General features: G+C 46.3%; 1 protein-coding gene and 1 pseudogene across 5 annotated transcripts in view; both read right to left on the bottom strand.

Moving 5' to 3' along the window:
* The window catches only part of Efr3b (EFR3 homolog B), an 82,096-nt gene extending 73,563 nt beyond the window's left edge, over positions 1–8,533 (bottom strand). For 2 of the 5 annotated variants that reach the window (XM_074049306.1, XM_074049307.1), the window contains exon 1: positions 8,347–8,528. In XM_074049306.1, the coding sequence (XP_073905407.1) occupies positions 8,347–8,433 (87 nt within the window). In that variant the 5' untranslated portion in view covers positions 8,434–8,528. Of the gene's footprint in view, positions 1–8,346 lie in introns of all 5 variants that reach the window. The other 3 variants (XM_074049308.1, XM_074049305.1, XM_020162635.2) reach the window with 3 other exon arrangements.
* An 8,041-nt stretch (positions 8,534–16,574) lies between these two features.
* Positions 16,575–17,042, bottom strand: LOC109685681 (large ribosomal subunit protein uL23 pseudogene; annotated as a pseudogene).
* Between the last annotated feature and the right edge of the window lie 5,614 nt (positions 17,043–22,656).

Below are 22,656 nucleotides of genomic sequence, written 5' to 3'. Positions count from 1 at the left end.
ATCAAAAAAAAAAGTTCTCTGCAAGGTGCTGGAAAAGGATAGAGATTGTGTGCTCAAGAGGTTCACAGATATGTTGTGTAAAGCAGTAAATGACATTCCATTTAACAAATAAATCACACAAATAACAACAAAGTACACTGGAGACATGAAGACAGCTTAGTGGTAGAGCTCTGGATTTTCCCAGCATCCCTCCTTATGCTTCTGTTCTAGAAGCTTCCTTCCTGCACAGGCTGTGAGGAGCGATGAGATGCTGGTAGTGTTACACTTAACTGCAAGCCGCTCCTTTCTAAGACATGTTCGTGCAAGGTCTCTACAGCTGTTCTTGTAACTTAGGGCTGATCCTACACATAATTTATAAATGTTATTTCAAGTCTTATCTGGGTAAAAAGAAAGTTGGGACCTGGAAAGAAGTCTTTCTGAATATTTATGATCAGGGCAGGAGCTCTGCCAAGCTACAAAGTTAAGACTCCTGGTTCCCAGATGCTTGAATTTATCTGGGTCCTTCTGTACAGGATCAAGAAAGTTAGCATTTGAATACAAGAATTCCAATTCTCAGATTTACAGACAGAGCCCTCTGTCAAGTGAAAGGGTAGGCTGTGGGGTGCTGAGCCGAGAAGTCCATCTGGGTGCCTAATGAGGGCATCCTAGAACTCAAGCCCTAGATGTAAAACCACAAATAAACAATGTAGAATCTACTCAAGTATTCAGTTTGGGATAATTTGATAAAGTTTGCTGTTTGCTATCAGGCGCAAAAGTGGTAGTTTCATCTCACATGAAGCTCTGAGAATGCTGGCTTAGGAGGCAGTGGAGTGAATGGACTAGAACCAGCTGTATGACCTTGACAAGTTACTAGGCTTCTGAATCTCAGCATCCTTGGCTCAACCACTGAAATAATGACATCCACCTCCAAAGGATTGTTCTGAATTGAGATAATAAAGAAAATGGTGTGGAAGAAACATCGCTAAAATTTTAGTAATGCTTACGAATTTAAAATTATAAAAAGTTGTAGGTAAAGATGTCACCTCTGTCCTCTTTGTGGCCTAAGAGATTTTTGCATCTTTCTGATGCAGGGATGAGAAAGACACAGTCATGAACCTCCAACAGACACTATCGCCTTTCATAAGCACAGAGTTCTGCAATGAAGTACCTGTATACAAATGCGAGCTCATTTGACCCCCTCACTGCACTCTCATGAGTGAGGCAGACATATTATTCCCATTTTTCAGAGGAGGGAAAGGGTCAGAGAAAGATGAACTACTTGTCCAGGGTCCTATGGTCATGTGAGATTTGGACCAGTCACTGTCTCTCCCTTGATACTGGTCAGGCCCATATACCACATACATGGCTTTGCTGTCCAAGTATGAGAGAGAGGTGCTTGGGATTGGGGGTGTAGCACATAGCCAGTTCTAACCCCACCTCTCCAAAAGAGCACAGGGCCTCCAGACTGCCTGGACCTGAGCTGGTAGGGAGGGAGTTTTAATTCACAGGCCATGCTTCCTTGTCTTCAATGCCATGGTTGGTTCTTGCATTGTCTTCCACTCAACCACCTGCCCTCTGGCTCTTCCCCTCTTAGACCAGAGGGGGCTGTGTGTATCTCTAGGCAGTTGGCAGATAGGTAGCTGCTCTTCCTTATTCTCCTGCTCTTCCCAACCTAACATGTGGTGGGTGGGTGTGGGGGGGCGCTGGCAGAGGTGTGGGGGAGAGGGAATGTCAAGAACACATTCTGGACCTGGAATGCCCAGCTTCAAATCTCAATCTTACCACAAACTCAGTGGCCATGGACCACCTCACTTTTCTCATTTCCAAAATGGGAATAATAAACTTTACTTTGTAGAGTTTAATTCAAAGATTAATCAGTTAAAACATAAAAAGTACTCCATCTTACACTGGTCTCTTCTGCTTCAAGATACTGCTGGCTGATATTGGATGAGTAGCTTCCTCACGCCTTGCCAAATTGTGATTTTATAATTGTGTCTTTGTATCATTACAATTTTTGTGTGTTTTACAACTTGTTTGCCTACTTAAATTGTAATCTTTGAACCGAAGGTGTGTTCAAGTGATACAGTGCCTGCTTTGCAAGTGGGAAGCCCTGAGTTCAAACCCTAGTCCCATCAAAAAAAAAAAAATTATAATCTTCTTGGCAGAAAGGGCTTTTATACACTTCTGTATCCCCTGTGATGTCCTGTGTTATAGCATACCTATCTGGTATTCCACAAATATTTCATAGTTCATGTCTATTTCCCTTCAGGACAACAGAGAGCAAAGGAAAGGCAGATGGTTAATACCCTCAATAAATAAAACACACATACTCATACAACAATTCACTGAACTATACAAATGGCTAAAAAAACATAGGCCATGCTAAACTTCACTAATAAAAAGAATGCAGGTTGAAATGACATAAACCTTCTATCAAATCGTAAATAAGTATGCTTAATTAACAAAGATTGGAGGGTAATCTCAGTATGTGATTTTTTTTTTTTTTTTTTTTTTTTTTGGTGATACTGGGGTTTGAACTCAGGGACTCATACTTGCTAAGCAGTCACTCTACCACTTGAGCCACTCCACCAGCCTGATGATTTTTTTTGTTTCGTTTTGTTTTTGCAGTACTTTGACTCAAATCTGCGGCCTCAGGAATGCTAGGCAAGAGCTCTACCACTGTTTTAGCCCCTAGCACTTAGTGCTTTGAGTACAGGGAGAAAAGCACCTCATAACTGCTGATGGGAGTGTTACTGACACAAAATGAAAACAATTTGACAACATGTAACAAGTCTCTAAAATGTTTCTATACCTATACACCTTGACCAAGGGAGATCTCTAGCCTAGAGAAAAAATCCCAGAGCTCAGGGAAAGTTTTGGACACCAGGTACTTCTTCAGTGTACTGCTATACAGTTATTTAAAACAGCATCCACAGGCCAAGTGTGGTAGCTTGCACTTGTAATCTCAGCTACTCAGGAGGTAGAGGTAGAAGCATAAGACCGTACCTAAAAACAAAAACTGAAAGCAAAAAGGGACAGGGGCATGGCTCAAGTGAAGTGCTTGCTTTAGTTCAAGCCCCATTGTTCCCCCCTGCCCCCCAAAAAATAGCAATCAGCCAAACTAAATGCAAAAGGACTGGTAACACAATCCTAAGTTCAATTTCCAGTATCACAAAAAAAAAAAAAAAAGCAACCAGCTGGTATTTTATTGGTCAGAAGGGTGACTGCTGATAATATAATAATGACGTACTGTATATACACATTTTTAAAAACAAAAGAAAGGATTTTGAGTGTTCTCACCACAAGGAAGTAATGTATGTATGAAGGGATGACAGCATCCCATGGTACCCATAAACATGTGAAGGAGGGGTGTTTGGATCTGGAATGTGGCTGAACCCATGAGTTAAAGCCTTGGTGCTCAGCTTGTCCTTACTGGAAGCTTCAAGAGCACACCTAGTGGAAGGGCACTAGGTTGTGGGGCATGCCTGTCCTGGAGGAGGAAGGGCACTAGGTTGGGGGGCATGCCTGTCCTGGAGGAGGACATTGGGGACCTGGCCCCCTGCCTTCCTCGGTTTGCTTCCAGGCTGCCATGAGATGAGAAGCTTCCTCCACTTACTTCCGCCAGGATAGCTGCCTCACCACTGCCCCAAAGCAATGGGGCCAACTGACCATCGCCTGAAACCTCTGAAATTGTGAGCCAAAATAAACCTTTCTTCTTTTTGGGTGGATCAATCACAGCTATTTGCTTTAGTAACAGAGAGCTAACTAACACAGGGTCTCGTGTGCCAAGCACACACTACCACCATGCTATAACAATACTAGCCTAGTATGAGTATGTATCTTAAATGGTAGCCAGCAAGTTTCCATTAACTTGGGGTTGGGGAGGATGCTTATTTCCTAATGCTATGTACAAAAAACTATGAAATTCTGTAAAATGAATAATTCCAACCACGGAAACAAATGCATAGAAGGAAAGATGTCAGAAGAACATTTGTTTATTGCTTGCTATATTTTTAGATCATCTAGAAGGATTGGCTTATTACCAGAAAAAAAAGTCATTCCTTAAAAATTAATTTATCCTTTGATACAGGAATGATATCATAAGTACTATTCTTAAGCCTGGGACAGAAGTTTATATTCATTTGTTCATTTGATTTTGCCCTTACTTAAATTAAGAAGCAGGAAAGAAAAGAGTTAAAGAAAGGAAAAGTGGGAGCAGCTCTCTTACTAATTATCTCTAGGGTAAGGTGGGTGTTGTCACCTTAGAGCCAGGAAGGAAAATCAGAAAAGTTCTGATTGGCAGGTCCAAGATCACCTGAGGGGAAACAGGCTACAGGGGTCTTCTGTGCTCTTTGACCACTAACCCTGCCGAACAGGAATAATGCAGCCAGGATTGGGAAAGAAAAGAGACAGGAAAAGGCAAAAGGAAGGGAGTGGCAAAGCCACAGGGTGATTTACATCATAACATAAGAGGTATGGTTTTGTTTTATTCTTTTGTGGTGCTATAGGGCTCTACCACTGAGATAAACCCCAGCCTCCAAAGATGGATTTTAGCCAGTAGGATCTGGAGGATGATTTTTTCCTTCCTCTTGCAGATTTTCCGTGAGGTAATATTAATGTCTTATTTTTATTGATGCGCAAGAAGAAAATTGTAACCACCTGAATCACGGAACTGTGAGCAGCAAGAGAGAGAAAACAGGCTCTATCTACTGGGCTCCCCCCTAAGGAGAAAAAGGGAATGGGGGTGGAGGAGGGGACAGGTCACACAGCTGCTAATGCACCATCCAGAGATGGCACCAAGGGCTGCAGGAGGCTCCAGATTTGGGAGAGGGGGTTGGAGAGAGAGAGAGACAAAGAGAGAGAGAGAGAGAGAGAGTGTAGTTGCCTGTGAGAGGGAGCAGCAGCAGAAATCAGAGATTTCTGCCAAGGTGAGTCTTTGCAACAGGAGAATCTGCCTGGCCCTGCAGTTTCTCTGATTCAATCACAACAGTCACACAGTCGACATAGAACACTTTGTCAAGCACATTTTCAAAAGTTGTGCACCACTGCTTTCTCCCGAGAGGAAGCACTCTCCAGCACACAGCAGGAAGGGGCACATGCAGAGGAATTAGTTAGAGAAACGTTGGCTTTCTAGGACCAGGCATGCAGACCATGGTGTGGCCTGGAAATCCTCTCCAGTCAATCTTCCCTGCTCATGGCTGGCTGCCCTCAGTCCAGAGACAGCCATCTCAGGAAGCTCTGTCACCTCAGTGCTTATGTGGGATGCTCCCAAGCAGGATGGTCAAGGCTCTGGCCCAGGTGAGAGAAACAGGGAAAGTCCTACTTATGCAACCCCAACAAAAAGAAAAACTAGCTGGGCGCTGGTGGCTCACACCTGTAACCCTAGCTACTCAGGAGGCAGAGATCAGGATTACGGTTTGAAGCCAGCCTAAGCAAATAGTTCACGAGACCCTATCTCAAAAAACCCTTCACAAAAAAAAAAAGAAATAGGGCTGGTGGAGTGGCTCAAGGTGTAGGCCCTGAGTTCACGCCCCGGTACCACAAAAGAAAAAAGAAAAGACAGAAAAACTAATAGAAATCCATTTTTGGGGGGATGGTGGTACTGGGGTTTGAACGCAAGGCTTTGTAATTGCTAGGCAGGTGCTCTACTGCTTGGGTCATGCCCCCAGCCCTAGAAATTCATTTTTGCAAAGATCTTGTCCATGGTCTTCCCACTCCAGTACAAAGTGCTCTTCTTTTCCCATGTCTCCTATCAATCAACTGGCTGGGAGCATGGCTTAAGTGGCAGAGTGCTTGCCTAGCAAGCACAAGGCCCTGAGTTCAAACCCCAGTATGGGGATAGGAGAGAGCTGTTAGAAAGTCACTTTCGTCCATTTGGAGAGTCACTTTCAAAAAATAACCAAGGTTTTGGAATGAGTGAGTGGTGAGGGGGGCAGCTGGGGACAGTCTGATGAAGGGAAAAAAAGTAGTTCAGTGGTTCACATCTGGTAAGGTGAAGGTGATCTGTTTATTCAAGCTGGGTTGGGAGGTGATGCAAACAGGCACTGCAGGAGCTGGCAGACAGAAAGAGGGTGAAGGTCCAAAAGGACCCAAAAGGCACAGGCTCTTGTGTAGCTTGTCTTGCAAGGGCAGAACCCTCTATGGTGCACTGTGACATCGCCACTCAGCTTCAAGACTCCCAAGCAACTTGAGAGGTAGATGGGAATTTTATACAGAGTTAGAATTTAGAGAGGTGACCCCACTTGTCTAAGGCAAGTCCTTGGATTGGGATGGGCTAATCCCATCTAGGATTCCTTCTGTCTGAGATAGCTGTGCCCTCCAGCAACGATCAGAGGCCCTTAGTCTCCCATAGGCCAAAGGAAAAAGACAAGAGACTGAAGAAGACTGAGTGGTGGAAGGCAGAGGTAAGTAAGGGAAGGAGGGGAGGAGAGGGGAAATGAAGACCAGTGAGCCACATGCAGTGATGACCTCCCACCCAACACTTATGCTGCAGGCAACTGCCCAGAGGACTTCATGAATCATTCAGGGGAAGTCCCCACTCTGCATATAGAGAAATGAAAACACAGTATTAAAGAGAAATGAAAACTGTGGTGTATCTGAAAATAGCACCCAGATATGTTGGCTTCCCAGTTCACTCTCCTGTTCTATTCAGCCCTTCCTTGACTTGCAGAGCCAGCTGAGACCCCCAACTCTCAGTTACCCTGGATAAATTACCAAATTATCTATTAAATGCAATGAATGTGGGGGCTCAGATGAACCAGGGTTGGTAATCTGGACCCATTCTGATGGGCCAATCCTAACTCCTTCCCTGCTGCAGGTGCCCCTGCAGTCACATGCTTTTGTCAGATGATCTGCAGCTTCAGGCTGCTCCCTCTGCAGAAAAGATTAGGGGGAAAAACAGAAAAAAAGAAATGCATAGCTCTCTCCTAGGAACCTCATGCCCTCCCAGCTTGTGACCTTCCCCCAGAGTCCCCACTGGTCACCAACAGAGCCTCTCTCCTTTCTCACCTAAGAGAAATCATACTTGCTGAGGGGACTTGCTGATCTCTCTACCTGGATCAGAAGTGGAATGTGTTAGCAACTGGGCAGGGAAGGAGAGGGATCCAAAAGTTGAACAATTGTCTTCTAAATAACGGGGCCCACCAACTCCAGAGCCTTTTCAGCTCTGCCTGTAACAAACTTTGTGACTCATGGTCTGTTCGCACACTGAGGCAGCCCAACAGCCTTAGAGATGAGTTAAATTGGGGACATGCTCTTCTAGGACTCGACCCCTCAGGTGCAGATCCCAGCCTCTACCCTGCATTGGGAGAAGCAGGAGAGCCCTGCTCCAGTTCTTTTTGCTGGCCCCAGAATAGCTGCCAGAGATTTGGATCCTGATGGACTATGTTCACAGGATCATCACAGGCATGTTCATACACGTACACACACACACACACACACACACACGCGCGCGCGCGCACACACACACACACACACACACAGCCTGCCCTTGCAGGCTCTGTAATGCAGCCCATTCCTAGACTCGTTTGGGTCCCCAGCGTTCCCCTCATCAGAGCTGCACTGTGGGACCCAAAGCGCTCTCTTTTCCTCACCCACACAGCCTGCAGAACCACAGGAATTCCTGGCCAACGATCAAGCAGAACAGTGCATGGTGAGGGTCTGCGAAACTGTTTCACGTCAGGGGGGCGATAGCTGTGGAAGGGGAAGGAGGTAGGGACTGTGCTGCACCCTCTCAATAGCGTACCCCCTTCATCCCTGCGGAGGGCCAATCTGGAAGTTGGGGAGCCTGGATCCCACCCGCAGGCAGGCGGCAGCAGAGGCCAAGTCCATCCCGGGCGGCGAGATGAGGCTTCCAGCGCTGGCTCGCTCCCCACACCGCCGGCGCCGCCTCTCCCATTCTCCGAGCCCGGCAGAAGGCTCGCAGCGAGCGTCTCCCCTCCACCCTGGACCGGCTTCCCGCATCAAACTCCCAAGCACACGCCGCTTTTGTTAATTCTGCAAATGCTGTCACACGACCACCTCCACCAACACTCCCTGTCGGCTCGGGTCCCCGCTTTCCCCAGTGCCTGGCCAGCAGCTCGTGACCACCAGAGCCCCCGCCCCCGGACGGACCACCGCCCACCGCCCCTAGTGCCAGCCAGCTCCGGGGCCGAAGGACCTCAGGACTCCGGAGTCCCCTGACCCAAGGCATCTTTGTCCTCTCGGCACAGACGCGCGCGCACAGAGCGACCGAAACAGCCCAGCCCGGCACCGAGGCGGTGCTGTCGCCTTTCGCCTGGGCCACGCAAGGGGACAAAGATCCGCGTCCTGGAAGTTTGCGGAGTCGGCCCCTGCGGGGCCCGAGCCGGGGCGCGGAGCTCTCCTTACCGTACATCTCCGCGGGGAGCGCGCCTCCCGAGAGGCCGGCGTCGCCGCGTCGCTTGCAGCCAGCCCCCGGCGGCGCCTGCCTTTCATTCACAGCCTGGGCGGGGGCTGGCGGCGGGCGGCCGAGGCCCTGGCGAGTCGGGAGCGGGCGCGGGGGCCGGCGGCGGGCGGGACGGAGCAGAGCGCCACCACCCCATTCAGCGCCCAGCCTGGCCGCGGCCGCCTCCAGCTCCGGTCTCCGGGCGAGGCAGCAGCACGCAGGGGGCGGAGGCTGTGCCCCCCCGCCACGCCCCCTCCCGCTCGGCCACTGACCGGCCGCCCCGAGCGCCAAGCCACGCCCCATGCCGCCACGCCACGCCCAGAAACCCGATGCCCCAGGCGCGCCTTTTCCCAAGGCTGTAGGACCCCGCGCACACACACGCAGCGAGTCCGGGCGGCGGGTTCTCTAGGCTGCAGTGCTCACCTCGAGGGTGGCGGGGCGGTGGCGAGAGTGTCACCCACCCGAACCCCCTTGCTTAGGCCGACCGCTGAGATTCCCCTAACCTGCGGGCCCCGAGGTCAGTGGGGCACTGGAAGCTGCAGGTGTCCCCCTCCCCCAGCTTTGTCCGGGCTGCGTAGGCTAAGCTAGGGGCGGCCTGGAGGAGGAATTGCGGGATAACCTCTGCTTCCCTTTGGCTTCCCATTCTCTGATGAAGTCTCCCGAGCCCTCAGCGGCCAGCCAGGTGCTTGCTACCAAAGAGCGTCCTTCCGTGGCCAGGTACGCAGGAAACACAACCCACTCCCAACTCCGAGTGCTGCAGGAAGTCCGCTTGCTTTTCCTTTCTCAGATTTCTAAGTGTAATTAGCACGCTTTGCCGCCCGCATCCACTCCTGTGGTGCCCCAGGGCTGACTTCAATTCCATCTCCTCACCTCAGTCTGACCCTCTGAATCTGACTCTCTGAGCAAGCGACACAGAGGGGCAGAAGCCAACGCCCCACACTCGGAAGATCTCTCCTAGCCTAGCCCGTGACTTCCCTACATTTCACACATTGTCCATATCATTCCTTAGTATCTCCTCCTGCCCTGCCCTTGTTGAGATTTTTTGTTCCCCCCCATACTGGTAGAAATTAGAGAAAGGAGGATCTTAAAAATCATGTAATGCCCTTAATTTTACTTCGTCTAATCTTGAGAGATTAATTTATGTTCTGTTTCCTAGCTACACTGGACTGTCTGTAGGCCAATCATTTACCTTCTAAACCTCAGCCATCTACTGGATTGTTGGGAAATTTGGATGAAACCTCAGGAACGAGCACAGTGACACTCACATATTTCTTTTCTTTCCTTCTTTCCTGGTCCAAGGCAGGGATAAAATCAGAGAGAGAATCTAGTTTGCCTGGCTAACAACAAAACAGTGTTCTCATTTGCTGTGCCCCACCCCCATATTTCTATTTCTCTCTGGCCTCATCTCTCAGTACCCACACCCTACACAAACTCCCTTTCTATTTCCAAGTGTTGTTCCATCCCCTTCACCTCTCTCAGCAGCATGCAAGCCCTGGAGGCCCCCTGAGACCCCTGAGTTCACATTACTCTAGGTAATTCATGAAAAAACCCTGTCTCTGTTCTCCAGGATCAAGCCAGATAGCTTTGAGGTTTGAGAAGGCAGGAGGCTAGAATCTGGGGTCTTGCTAGATCTAGGCAGCCAGAACTAGTCACACCCTACTATGCTGTTAAACACAAAATAAATTCCAGCTGCACTAGAATCCACATCACAGAGGAGGTGCAGGGTCTGTCCTCAAGGAGCAAAGTGTATCAGAGAGAGCCAGATGCATACTGATGAAACCCATGTGACAAGGAAGAACACGGTCAATGCTGTGTGACAGGTGTAGACCTCTGTTTAGATACTCAGAGGGCTCATGTGTTAATTCATTGTTTTTATCAAATATTTATTGTCTAAGTGTGACACCGTGGGACACACTTAGAAGACAGGAGGTATGCAAAAATCATAAAATCTTATGACTACAGAGGCATATATGAGGAGCAAAGGAAAGTTACATGAAGAGAAACCACCCAAGAAGGATTCTAAAAAGGCAGTATTTCTAGATGTGGCAATAACATAAATAATTCCAGTTAGAGGGGCTGGTATTTGCAGAGGTCAGAGATTGTAGCAGGTAAAGCATGTGGGAAGTGATGTATGCAATCCTGGCAGGCAGGCACAGAGCTGAGGAGGAGGGCAGAAGTAGGCAGCAAGGCTGGAAAGGGAGTCTAGAGTTTGTTGGGAGGACCTTAGGTGTCCAGCCCAATGGCCTACACTTTAATTAGGGGTGCCAGATTTACAAAATAAAAATACAAGATGCCCAACGAAATCTGAATTTCAAATAAATAAGGGAATAATTTGTAATGTATGCTCCACTCAAACTAACTTTTTTATTGTTGTTGTTTTCTGAAACTCAAATTTAACCTGTTTTATTTGGCAACTATAGTTAATGTCATGCTTTGGAGGAGACTCCTGGATCCCCATGACTGAACCTAGCTTCAGTCGCTACCCCACCCCATACTCCAAGTTGGTATACCCAATAAACTCCATTAGTATGAAGTTCCTGAGGGAACAGAAACAGGGTCACTGAGGCCAACCTTTTACCCTTAGGCATAGGCCCTTTGGCCAGAGTTCTGAGGTCCTGTTTATGCTCAAGAGAGCCATCCAAGAAAAAGCTAGGCCTCTAGTCTCTGCTCACAGCTCTCCTCTGGGCTTTGTGTGTTCATTGCGGAAGGACTCCAGCCCATATTCAACTTCTCTGAGGAGTAGTTGAGATGTTTTGATAATATGTGCACAGGAAAAGGGTTCGTAAGTCTATGGTAGTGGTGTCATGTACAAGGAAACAGATTTGAGGGACCCTCATTCGCAGTGTAAAACCAAAGAGCAGAACTTGGTTCCAGTTCCAGAGACGCTAAGCAGAATCAACTATTTAGGAGGATCTTTGGAAAGGAAGGAAAATCAGAATTGGGATCTCTGTCTTAAATAGTTTTTTACTTTCTCTGAAGAAATTCAAAATAAGGTGATGGGCATAATACGAAGGAAAATGGAAAAGAAATTATATTTATTGAAGCCTCGAAATGCAATGGGTCTGTTCCAGGCACTTTCCACAGGACTCAGCACAGGTTGACCATGACTTAGGATGGCCTACTTTTCGGTGGTGTGAAAGCAATAAACGAAACTGTACTTGGAAGTTTGAATTTTGATCTTTTCTCAGTCTAGAAAAATGTAGCACTATACTCTGTCTTGATGCTGGCATTGGCAACAAGCTCTAGCTTCCAGTCACCAACGTGATCACAAGGGGGAAGGAAACAAGCAGTGCTGTTAAGTTATGATGTCAACTGGGTGGATTAAGTGCATTTTTCACTTATGTCAAGTTTATGTCACTTGAGGAGCACCTGGGGATTGAGGCCAAGAGAGCTTACACAGTGCTCCAGTAAAGGGCCAAGCAGGGATTCAAGCCCAGAATACTGCCCAAGATGACTCCACCCCAGTGCGAAGCCCTGCAGCACACAGCGACTGCACACACATCTTCATTGCACAGGGAGTGGTCTTTCTGGCAGTCTAAAGCCCATGTCCCTTTCCCTCCTTTGACTGTGCTTGCTCCTTTGCCTCATCTGCATATCACCTTCCTTCCTGTTACCTGGGTTTGGAGGGAAAGGGTTGGGAAGCTCAGCCCCTATAGACCAAACCAGGCCCTCTGATTTGCACCCCTTCCGAGATCCATCAGTGGTGGCCCCTATGACATCAGCTGGAGTCCAGGGTCCTCCTGGACTAATTTGGTCAGTCTGGAGAAACTAAGCTTTAGAAAAGGCCAACTGCACCTGGTCCATGTCACGCTGTGGTGACAGCTCCAGTTCTCCCCTCTGCTATGAGCAAGCACCGCAGGAAGGTCCAGAGGCTGAATTTCCCTACAGTCTAGAGAAGGAAGGCTTTGAAGTGAGGGGGCAAGCTACAACCCAGGAACCCTCCCTCACATCTAGGTGTTTGTATCCACGTCACATCATCAGACTTCTGTCTTTTAGCCTAGGAGTCTGCCTTCCTGACAGCGGGGTGGGGCCGTGCCAGTGGGTATCCATGCAAAAGCTTCTAATCTTTTCATCAGCCAGAGGAAAGACAACTGCCCCAGGGAATAATGCAGCTTCTGAAAAAAAAAAAAAAAATCACGGGACCCAGGAAAACCCAGAGGGGAGAGTGAGCTTGGAAGAATTGTCACGCAGCTGTTAGCTGTGAAACCAGAAATAGAATTCAGGAGTCCTGACTCTAGGCTGGGTGCCTTGAACCATGGCACTTCTCCTTTAAAGCAGGTTAACTACCTTGACCTACTTCTCACAGGCCACAGGGAAAGAACAGCCTCTAAAACAACGCCCAAGTGCAGGGGTGGGAGGGGCTCCAAGGGCTGAAAAATGCATCTCCACCACATGCAAACAGCTCAGCAGCCCTGGTGCACAGGGCATACTCTGGTCACCAAGGCTGCTGTGAGCTGCCCAGTGACGCAGGCAGTAGAACTGCCTGCTGCCAGGGTAGCAGACCTGAGCATCTGGGGTGGAGAAAGCTGCTCTACACCAGATTTTACAACCAGATTTGACCATGGTGGGAGCAGTTTGAGATATTAACTGTCGGTATGTTAAGGTTTGAGAGTAGTAAGCAAGCACCATCAGCTGCCATCCTCTTCTCTGCCTTAGGCTCCCCTGTGGCTCCCCTCCAGGGCAGGGCCAGGTCTCCTTCTCCAGCTGCTACTCTCTCTGGTCCCTGAAGGCTTCTTTCCCTCATGAAGCTCAAATCCATGGTTAAGTGCAGGCATTGCTGTGCCCATTGTCCAATCTGTGGTGTAGATCAAGGAATGCCATCTTTTCACTTTCTCCTTGCTTCCAGGGTCAGACGGCATCTGTTCCCCACCCATGATGCCCCATATCCAACCCGTGTAATACTTGCTCCTGCCGGGAGACCCACACTCGAGGACTCCGAACCCATGTGCCATTTCTAGCTTGATTTCCTGTTGATAGGCATGGCTTGAAAGAGAATCAAAGATTTAGGAAGTGAGTTCAGCTCAGACAGATGATCTCCAAAAGGCAGATCTGGATTTCCTGGCCTTGGCTAAGGATACCTGCATCTCACCACAGAGAGAGGGATGGGATGGGATGGGCCAAAGGCTGCCCACACTGACCAAAGCTTGGCTGAAACAAAATGGAAGGGGAGTAAGACACATGCCTTCTGGAAGTTGTAAACTTGGTGCCAAGAAGAATATGGAGATGCTGGTGGGGAAAGAGCCCTAGAACTTCAAGGGGCCAGATACAAACTCCAAAGGAAGTCACCATAGCCCACCGGAGCCCAACCTGGTTCCCAGGCCTTGTCTGTTCACTGCCTATGTTGGCCTTGGACCTGGAAATTACCCCACCTTCCCACTAAAGGGTGCTGAAGTTTACATTCACCTGCTCAGTCTTGGGCAGCCCTGCAGTAGGCATCCCTGCCCATGCTCATTGTCCCCTAGACTCTACTTGACCACAGGACTCTTCTTTGATACTTAGCCCCATGTCTCAGCTTTGAAATCTCTAAGTCTCACACTCCTGGCTTAAAGATGGCAGCTTAGTTCAGTCTCACAACATGGGGCCAAGGAAGAGGATGTTAGAAACTCTTAAGCAAAACTAACGGCAAAGCTTGGGCATCTCTATGTGAGCAGGCATGTAGGAAACAAAGTCAGTTTGAAGTTTGAAACCCATTAACATCTGATATCTGGTAGGGTGGGACTCAGTGTGCTCTAAATAATGGGATATGAATATATTGAAAGCCCACTACCTGCAAGGGATCCTGTTAGACCCAGTGGGTAGAGAGAAATAAGAGCATCTGTGCCACCCAGGAATTTCACAGTCTACAGAGGAAAGTAAGTCAAGACAGGAACATGGGGTGTGTGTGTGTGTGTGTGTGTGTGTGTATGTGTGTGAGAGAGAGAGAGAGAGAAAGAGAGAGAGAGAGAGAGAGAGAGAGAACAATGGAACCCTAGGAGAAGAAATAATGAGTAGTCTGGGAGGAGTCAGAAAAGACTTCCAGACAGAAATGAGAGGTATAGAGGTGGAAAGTTCTAGAGAAGACTATAACATGAGCAAAGGCAGGTATTGGGAAGTTAGCATTCTTTATGGAAAAAAGCAAATGTTTCATTTGATTGGAACATATGCCAACCAAAGGGATCTGGTGAGAGACAAAATAAGAAAGGCAGGTTCTGGCCCAGCCACAGAGGGCCTGAGGTGCCAGACAAGGAGTGCAGTCTTTAGTCAGTGATAATTCTTCTGGCAGATCTAAGTTGAATGGGGGCACCAAAAGTGTGATTGTTCTAAACAGGTGAAGGAAGAAGACGAGAAAGGGCCAGTGCTCATGGAACTAGTAGGGGAGGTGGTTGATGACCAGACACATTTCCTCCCTGACTTGTGACCGCCTCTTTCAGAAAAATAGCTCCTAGGATCAAGAACATTGAAGAAGTTGGGTGTGGTGGCCCATGCCCGTAATCGTGAGTTTGAGACCAGCTTGGAGTACACAGTGAGACCTGTCCCCCTCTCCCCCAAAAAACATTGAGATGCACAACAGATCTGTACAGAAGTCTCTCCCCTTCCTAGTCTTTTCAGAAAAGAGTGGGAAGGGATTGTAATACTCATCTGCATCCCTATGCACTCCTTACTCCTTCCCTTAGAAAGTTGTTCTTAGCCCAGCAGGAAATGGGCCATATATACCTTCTATTTGGGAAGTGTCTTCGGTTTTAGAGGTCTCAGTTGTACTCAGGGGACAGGAAACAACACACTGTCCACTTGGGGCTGACTGGCTTCCAGCTTCCTGGACAGGGGTCCACTCTGGATTCTACATTGCCTAGCTTGGCACACAGAGCTTTCCTACCCAGAGGCTGGAGCAGAAGTCTTAATCAGGGATCAAGAAAAGGAATTTATCTGGTATCATCTCTCAGGAATCTAAGAGTGGCAGGAGGCAGCTGGCTAGGTATAAGGCCAGAAAAGGGGAGTAAGGGAGAACTCAAATGGTGACCTTCAGGTTTAAGGGCCTTGGGAGGGAAGGAGCAGGAGAAAGGACTTAGCATTTGCCAAATTCCTACTAGGTGTTACATGCTTACCTAGATCAGTACCCAGTGCCTGACACATAGTAGCTTGAAGACATGTTTCCTTTCTACTCAAATCAGCACCCCCTGGTAGCTTGATGAAAAGCAGATTTATGAGCCCGTCGCAGACCCATGGAAGGGAGAAGGCTGAGCTCCACAGGTAGAAGGCCATGGTGAGCACAGCTGTGAGCAGGTGAGAGGGGACAGAGGAGGAGCCTAAGACCAGGGTGCCAAGGTAGGCTGTCCCAGGATAGCCATGGAGAGCTTTAGTTAGTGGTGGCAGTAACGGGGCCCTGCTAGGAGGAAATAGAAGGGATGTATTGTAAGAGTCTAGATAAAGGGGTGGCAGGTGTTTTTCTAATGAAGAGATGGGAATTTGCACCACTACTGAATATGTGTTTATGTATGTGCAACAGAAGAAAAATAATTGATAACTTCAGTGACATGTAATAACTGAGAACCACCATGTGAGAAGGAATTGTTCTTTACTGTGGGTGCCTCAGACCTGGGTTAAAACCAGGGGCAGAGGTGTGCGGCTACTCTCCCATCTCAGAGGACCATTTTAAACATCTCTGCTACGTCCATCTACTGCACTGTACTAGCTTGGAAAGAGGATGTGCAGAGAAATAATGAGGATAGTCAGACTGAAGTCTGGCTTTGGCAATGGAGCCAAAACCAACAGCTCTCCAGGAGATGAGCATCTCTGACCAACAGATCCAGGTAGCCCAGTGCCATTGGCAGGTGTTTCCTATAAGAAGACAGATGCTTCATGGCATCCTGGACCATCATAGCTTCTCTTGTTGATACTTCTGGCTCACCACAACCTTCTGACTGTACTTTGGCATTCCTATGTGCTATCTAATCAGCAATCTGAACTTTCCTGTCCTCTGTGTACTAATATTTCCAACAGTGCATGGGCACCCTGGAAGCAGCCATTGCTTATGAATTTGCGTAGCCTATGCAGCCTAAAGAGACTGTTGCCTGTGTCTATTGCTAGTTGCTACCTGAAGATGTCCTACCTTTCAAACATTCAACTCTACTCTCTCCTTCTTGTTTTTGTTTTGTTTTGTTTTGTTTTTAATGGTGAAAAAAACTGTATTTAGAATTAGCCAGCTGGACTCAGTTTAGATGATTTCAGTTTTGTTGGCAACATCCAAAGCATCATAATCAGGAGGCAGTTGTACATACACCTTCTTCTCTCCATCAGACCTGATCAGTGTATTGACCTTAGCCACGTGAATGTCATGGAGCTTCTTCACAACCTGTTTGATCTGGTGCATGTTGGCCTTGACATCCACAATGAACACAAGTGTGTTGTTGTCTTCTGTCTTCTTCATGGCTGACTCAGTGGTCAGGGGGAACTTGATGATGGCTTGGTGGTCAAGCTTGTTTTTCCTGGGGACACTCTGCTTAGGGTGTTTGGACTGCCTCCAGAGCTGCAGTGTCTTGGGCCGCCTGAACGTACATGACGTGTATATCTTCTTTTTGTGACTGTGGATACCTCTCAGCACTGCCTTCTTGGCTTTCAAAGCCTTTGCTTTGGCTTTGGCTCTGGGAGGGGCAGGAGCTTCCTTCTTTGCTTTCGGTGCCATCTTGGTGAAAAGCTCCCTCTTGTTGATCAGTCTCTAATGAGGCCGTAATTGCACAAAGGGATCTTGACGATATATATGAGTATGATTCAACTTAAAGAGTCAGATGAGGAAACCTGTACTTGCCTCACTAACAGTTTTATTCCTTCAAAAGATAGAGGAAACAATCTTTGAAAGCTTTCCTGAAGTTTAAGATATCTACTTTGTTCAATATGCACTTCCTTAGCTTTATAAATTCTAAGTTGATAATATCTTAAATGTTTGTAGAATTTCCAGTTATAATAAGATGCTTGGCAGGAGTTGGCATTCTGGAAGTGTCTGCAGACTTCTTCCCAAGTTCTTTCTTGTGCCTCCAGGACCTGCTTGGACCTGTTCATTGATACTTCTTTCTACTTTCTGCTAACCATGCCCATTGTGGCTCAGATGAATACAAGTTCCTGAGGGATAGGTAAAGATACATTGTTACTGGATAGTCCATGGTAAGCATTTAGCTTTTCCCTAGGCTTTGTAGCAGGCCAAGAAGCATCTCTTACACAGGTAACAGATAACAGGTGCTTGCTGAAGAGGTCATGGATTGATGCAGTGCAAGAAAAACCTCCACAGTGACACTCTTCATCAGGTTTGTCATAAGCTGCATGCTGCAACTCAATCCCCATTGATAATTCACACACCATTTGAGTTCCCTGAGCCATTAGGCTATTGCCAAATCCTCTGTGCTGCGACCTGGAGAAGATTTTCTTTCTCTGGACCCTACTCAAAACTGGGAAGTCTTTCAAGTCACTTGATAAACAAATCAGAGAAACACACCAAAATGTGGCATATGCTACCTAGAAAGTCCAAAAAGGCTCAGCAAGCACTCAGCCACTTTCTCAGTCGTGAGCGTGAAAGGTGCTACAACCTGTTTGTTATTTGCTATCCTGACATGACTTACCACTGAGTGCCTAGAAATTTCACTGATTTGACAGAGCCCCTCATTTCCTTGGAACTTCTCTCCCTCACATGCTCCCTTCCTTTTTTTTTTTTTTTTTTTTCTTGCATGTGTTTTATCAAGTGCTCAGGGTACTTGATACATCCAGGCCTTCATATCCTGTTTTCATTGTGTCAGTATTATAGACTAACATGATGTCTAAGGGAGTAGAAAGACAGCCAGTGTCCTGTGCATTTAGTACAGAGACAGACAGAGATGACTGAATGGAAGCTGTTGTGTTGCTCTACCATTTCTCTTTCAGGTGAAAACATTATTTTCTCTGGGATAAAAAACAAAAGCAGTAGTGATCATCACAGTCTTTTAGGTGCCAGAGGTTGTATTGGTTTGCTCCAGCAGGAGACTCTACACTGAACAGCACTGCCTAGGAAAGTGTACAACATTGCAAGGACACTGAGGGCCATTGTAATTTCCCAAAGTCCAGTCGTCTTCTGTACTAGCCAAAGTAAACAGTTAAGGGAATTATAATAGAACCCTTGCACCTAACAAGGTGCAACTATATAAATGGTATCCCTGGAGATGTAATGTTATTTTGACTGCCTTTTTTAATTAGGTAGGGAGAATTCCAGATGCTTCCACATGGACCTGTTTATATATAGCACTTATTCCACAGGTCAGGAGGTCATTTGTGCTTATCTCTGAGAATGTCTCGTTCAACTGTATTCTCAAGAGCAAAGAAAATAACCGTGAGATAGACTGATGGGTTCCAGGACCATTGTGAAGTAGACTCTGTGACCTGACTCTGGTAGATTCGCACTCTGAGCTGCAGACAATGTCCATATTAAACATCCTGAGTTACTAGTGTCAGCTCCAAATCAGTGTCTAAAATTCCCCAAAAGACCCATTTGTGAGGGCTGGGGGTATGGCTCAATAGTAGAGTGCTTGCCTGCATGTGTGAGCCCTAGGTTCAATCCCCAGCATTGAAGAAAAAATCCTTTGTTATCATTGGTGGTGGTGGTCTTTCCCAAGCTGTCATGCTAAATCAGCTGTAGTGCCCTTCTGAAAGCATTGAGGAAGTACCCAGTCTGTACCAATGGGGGACAGCAGAGTTGTTCCTCAGAAGTGCCCAGTCCTTTCCTATATTCATGGAGTCTGGTGCAGTAATTGGGGGTGGGGCTGCAGCTCTATTAGAATGACTTGAGTCAGATCTTTTTTTCAGAAGAACTGAAGGTGGGTTTTTAAATTTTTCTTAGTTACTTATTTTTACAAATATATTTTAAAATCAAACAGGATCCCAGTGACTAATCATTTATCTGAGTACTAAGGTCTCATGATCAAGTAACCTTGAAGGCCTGAAGCTTCTGATGGTCATGCTGGCCTTGCTGCCTAAAATGGAATCCATGTCCCCATATCTCCAGCAGTTAAGGGCCACCATTTGGCCTCTGCTAGGATCTACCCATTGCTGGTGGAATTCAGAGGAACATTTGAGCTGTAGCATCTCCCATAGGCATTTCCCAGCCTACTTAGTCACTAAAGCATTCTCAAAGATTCTGGTAATTTCCTTTACCAGCATTTTCTGGGCTACCTTGGGGACATAAAAAGAGGACACATAAATGTTAATATTTTTATCTTCCGGCATTCTTGAATTTCTTCCTCAACTTTACACCACGCCGTATTTCAGCTTCATTTTCATTGTCCTCTACCGCAACAAGGTTTCAGGCAACTAACCAAGATGATATTTAAAACCACACCTATCTATTCACATCAGAATGCTAAGACCAAATTTCTAGAAAATATACCGACATTGACAAATGCAGTCCGAATCTAAAATTTTGGTTTTTTTCCTTTGTTTTTTTTCCTGCTATGTGTGTTCTTCCACAATAACGTAAACGAGCAGAGCCTGGTGTGTGTGCGTGTATGGGTGCACGTGTGTGAGTGTGCATCGTGGCCAGCGTGTGCTAATCACCTCTTGGGTTATACTTTATAATTGGTCCCCTGGGAATGCTGGTCCCTAATTCGACTTACATGTTTGGCAATAATGAGGTGAGGGGAGTAGAGTCTAACCACAATTGGCTTCTTTTTACAAGGAAGCAAGATTAGGTCCCTTTGGTTCTTCTTTGTGTAAAGCAATACCAGCCTCATTAGACATGGGAGGAGTTCTGTTTTGGTCGGTGACAGAGATTTAGTGATGCTTGGGGTACAGAGTTTCCTGAGTTCTTCAGATATTTGCATATGTTTCCATCCCAGTTCTTTTCTTCTTCTTCTTCTTCTTCTTCTTCTTCTTCTTCTTCTTCTTCTTCTTCTTCTTCTTCTTCTTCTTTTTTTTTTTTTGTGGTGCTGGGGCTTGAACTCAGGGCCTACACCTTGAGGGACTCCACCAAGCACTTTTTTGTGATGGGTTTTTTCAAGATGGGGTCTCGCCAACTGTTTGCCCGGACTGGCTTCAAACCTGGATCCTCCTGATCTCTGCCTCCTGAGTAGCTAGGATTACAGGCGTGAGCCACCAGCACCCAGCTTTCCATCCCAGTTCTTGATCTAGAACACTTTCCTGACCAATGCCCTAACTTTCATATAGAGATCTGGTGAGACTGGGGATTCAGCTGACTTTGTAATTTGGCAACTCATGGAAACTGGCTGTTATCTGTGTCTTGTGCCTATAAGAAATTAAGCCTTTTTAAGAGTAGTGCAGAGGGGTTAGACAGATTTAAGCACATTATAATTACAGGTAAAATACTGAGCAGAAATCCTCACTGAACAACTTCCTATACATGTATGAATATGGAACATGGAAACCTGTTGAAGTTATTTTAAGAAGAGGAAATGGGGTAGGAGGGAGAATAATGGAGGGGATGAACCAAACCAGGGTATAATATATGTGTACATGGAAAAACACATATATTCACAATGAACCCCCTGTATGACTATCATATACTAATAAAAATGTTTTTAAAAGAACATAAATTAAGCCTTTTTAGAACAGTCTCTAAGACTTAGTATCTTGTGTCAATCTGTATTATACTCTAAAAGTCTGAAGACCTGAACTTGTTCATTTTTACACAAAACAAATTAGAAGCAATAAATGAAGCCCTTGAAAGGGGAAGGCACTAATGGGAGGGGAAGTGTAAACAAAACAAAACAAACAAATAAACAGAGGTCCTTGGATTTCTCTTGACCTTCTATCAACTATTTGCAGGAACAAATAGTTGCCTTTGATGAGCAGTGGTCCAGATGATATCCATCTTGTTATTTTCTCCCACTGTACGTCATGAGCATATACTAACAGAGCTGTTACTGTTCCCATCCTAAGTAACCAGCCAGTCAACCTCAGGTTCCCACTCTCATCCATTTCTCTAAGGTTCTGTTGCAGGCAACCATCTCCCTGTACCAATTTCTCTGTACCAGTCAAGATTCTTGGTCCACAGGATATAAACCAAGTCTGGATAGCTTAAAAGGAAAAACAATAATTCACTGGAATGGTGTAGGGCTGTTCACAGAATAAATGAAAAGTCTAAAACTCAACATTAAAACCCAGCAAGGAACCAAGAAAGCTGGACAGCCAAACACCATCAGGATTGCCCCTCCAGAATAAGGCCATCACCAGTGGCACTGCCACCACTGGCTATTGCTGCTTCCATTCTTGATGTCTCTGACAAAGGGCATATGCCCATCCCACACATCTGTACTCTCAGCTCCTTCACTGCTGCATCTAAAACTCCCACCTTCTGTCTTTTTTTTTTTTTCTTTTGGTGGGACTGGGGGTTGAACTCAGGGCTTCATGCTTGCAAAGCAGGAGCTCTACTGCTTGAGCCACACCTTCAGTCCATTTTGCTCTGGTTATTTTAGAGATAGAGTCTTATGAACTATTTGCCCAGGCTGGCCTCCAACTGCAATCCTCCAAGCTCAGCCTCCCCAGTAGCTAGGATTACAGGTATTAGCCACTAGTGCCCAGCCACCATCTGTGTCTTTGAGTTGCTCCCCCAATATTCAAAATCCTGAAAGGCAGCACAGAGCCTAGATTGCATGCTCATACTTGTTAGAGAACAGAGAGAAAATCTCCCCCTGGTGCAGCCTTGTCTCCATATACTTTTTTATTCCTCAGATGAGAAGGGCATTTAGATGCCAAGCAGTCTCACTATTCCCCTCCTCCCTCCCTACCGAAAAAGTCTACTTTTTAGGACAAACTTTGCAAAAAGAGAATCAAAGCCTGAAATAATCTATTCAACTTCTTTCAATAATTAAAACCTCCATATCTAGACAAATTTCTTTCTGTGATGCTAAGAGAAGTGGGAAAAGGGTTTGTAAAGTTAGCTATCAATAAACTTTAAAAATTCATGACAAACTCGAATGGAGTTGCAATTGGCCTTGTATGAAAGAACAGAGTGGGTTCTGCTAATCACCAGGTGTCGGACATGGACAATGAATAGAATCACCTGGTTAAACAGGCTAGCTAATTGTGAACACTTGAAAATAATTAAATGAACACTTGACATCATATGAACTTAAGGACAAATTGAAGTAACCTTTTTTATTTCCTTTTGGATTCAATTAATAGATTTTAGACAATTGTTAGACAACACAAGAATGTTGATCTGGAGGACTGCATCTTTAAATGTTAAAAATACCATGATTTGCTTTCAACATAAAAACCAAACCTAGTAATTATAGAAAAAGTACAGAGTGAGTTCTAGTAAA

This window comes from Castor canadensis, chromosome 12 (genome assembly GCF_047511655.1).
Source record: "Castor canadensis chromosome 12, mCasCan1.hap1v2, whole genome shotgun sequence".
NCBI lineage: Eukaryota > Metazoa > Chordata > Mammalia > Rodentia > Castoridae > Castor > Castor canadensis.
This window is presented reverse-complemented; position numbering and strand designations above follow the sequence as displayed.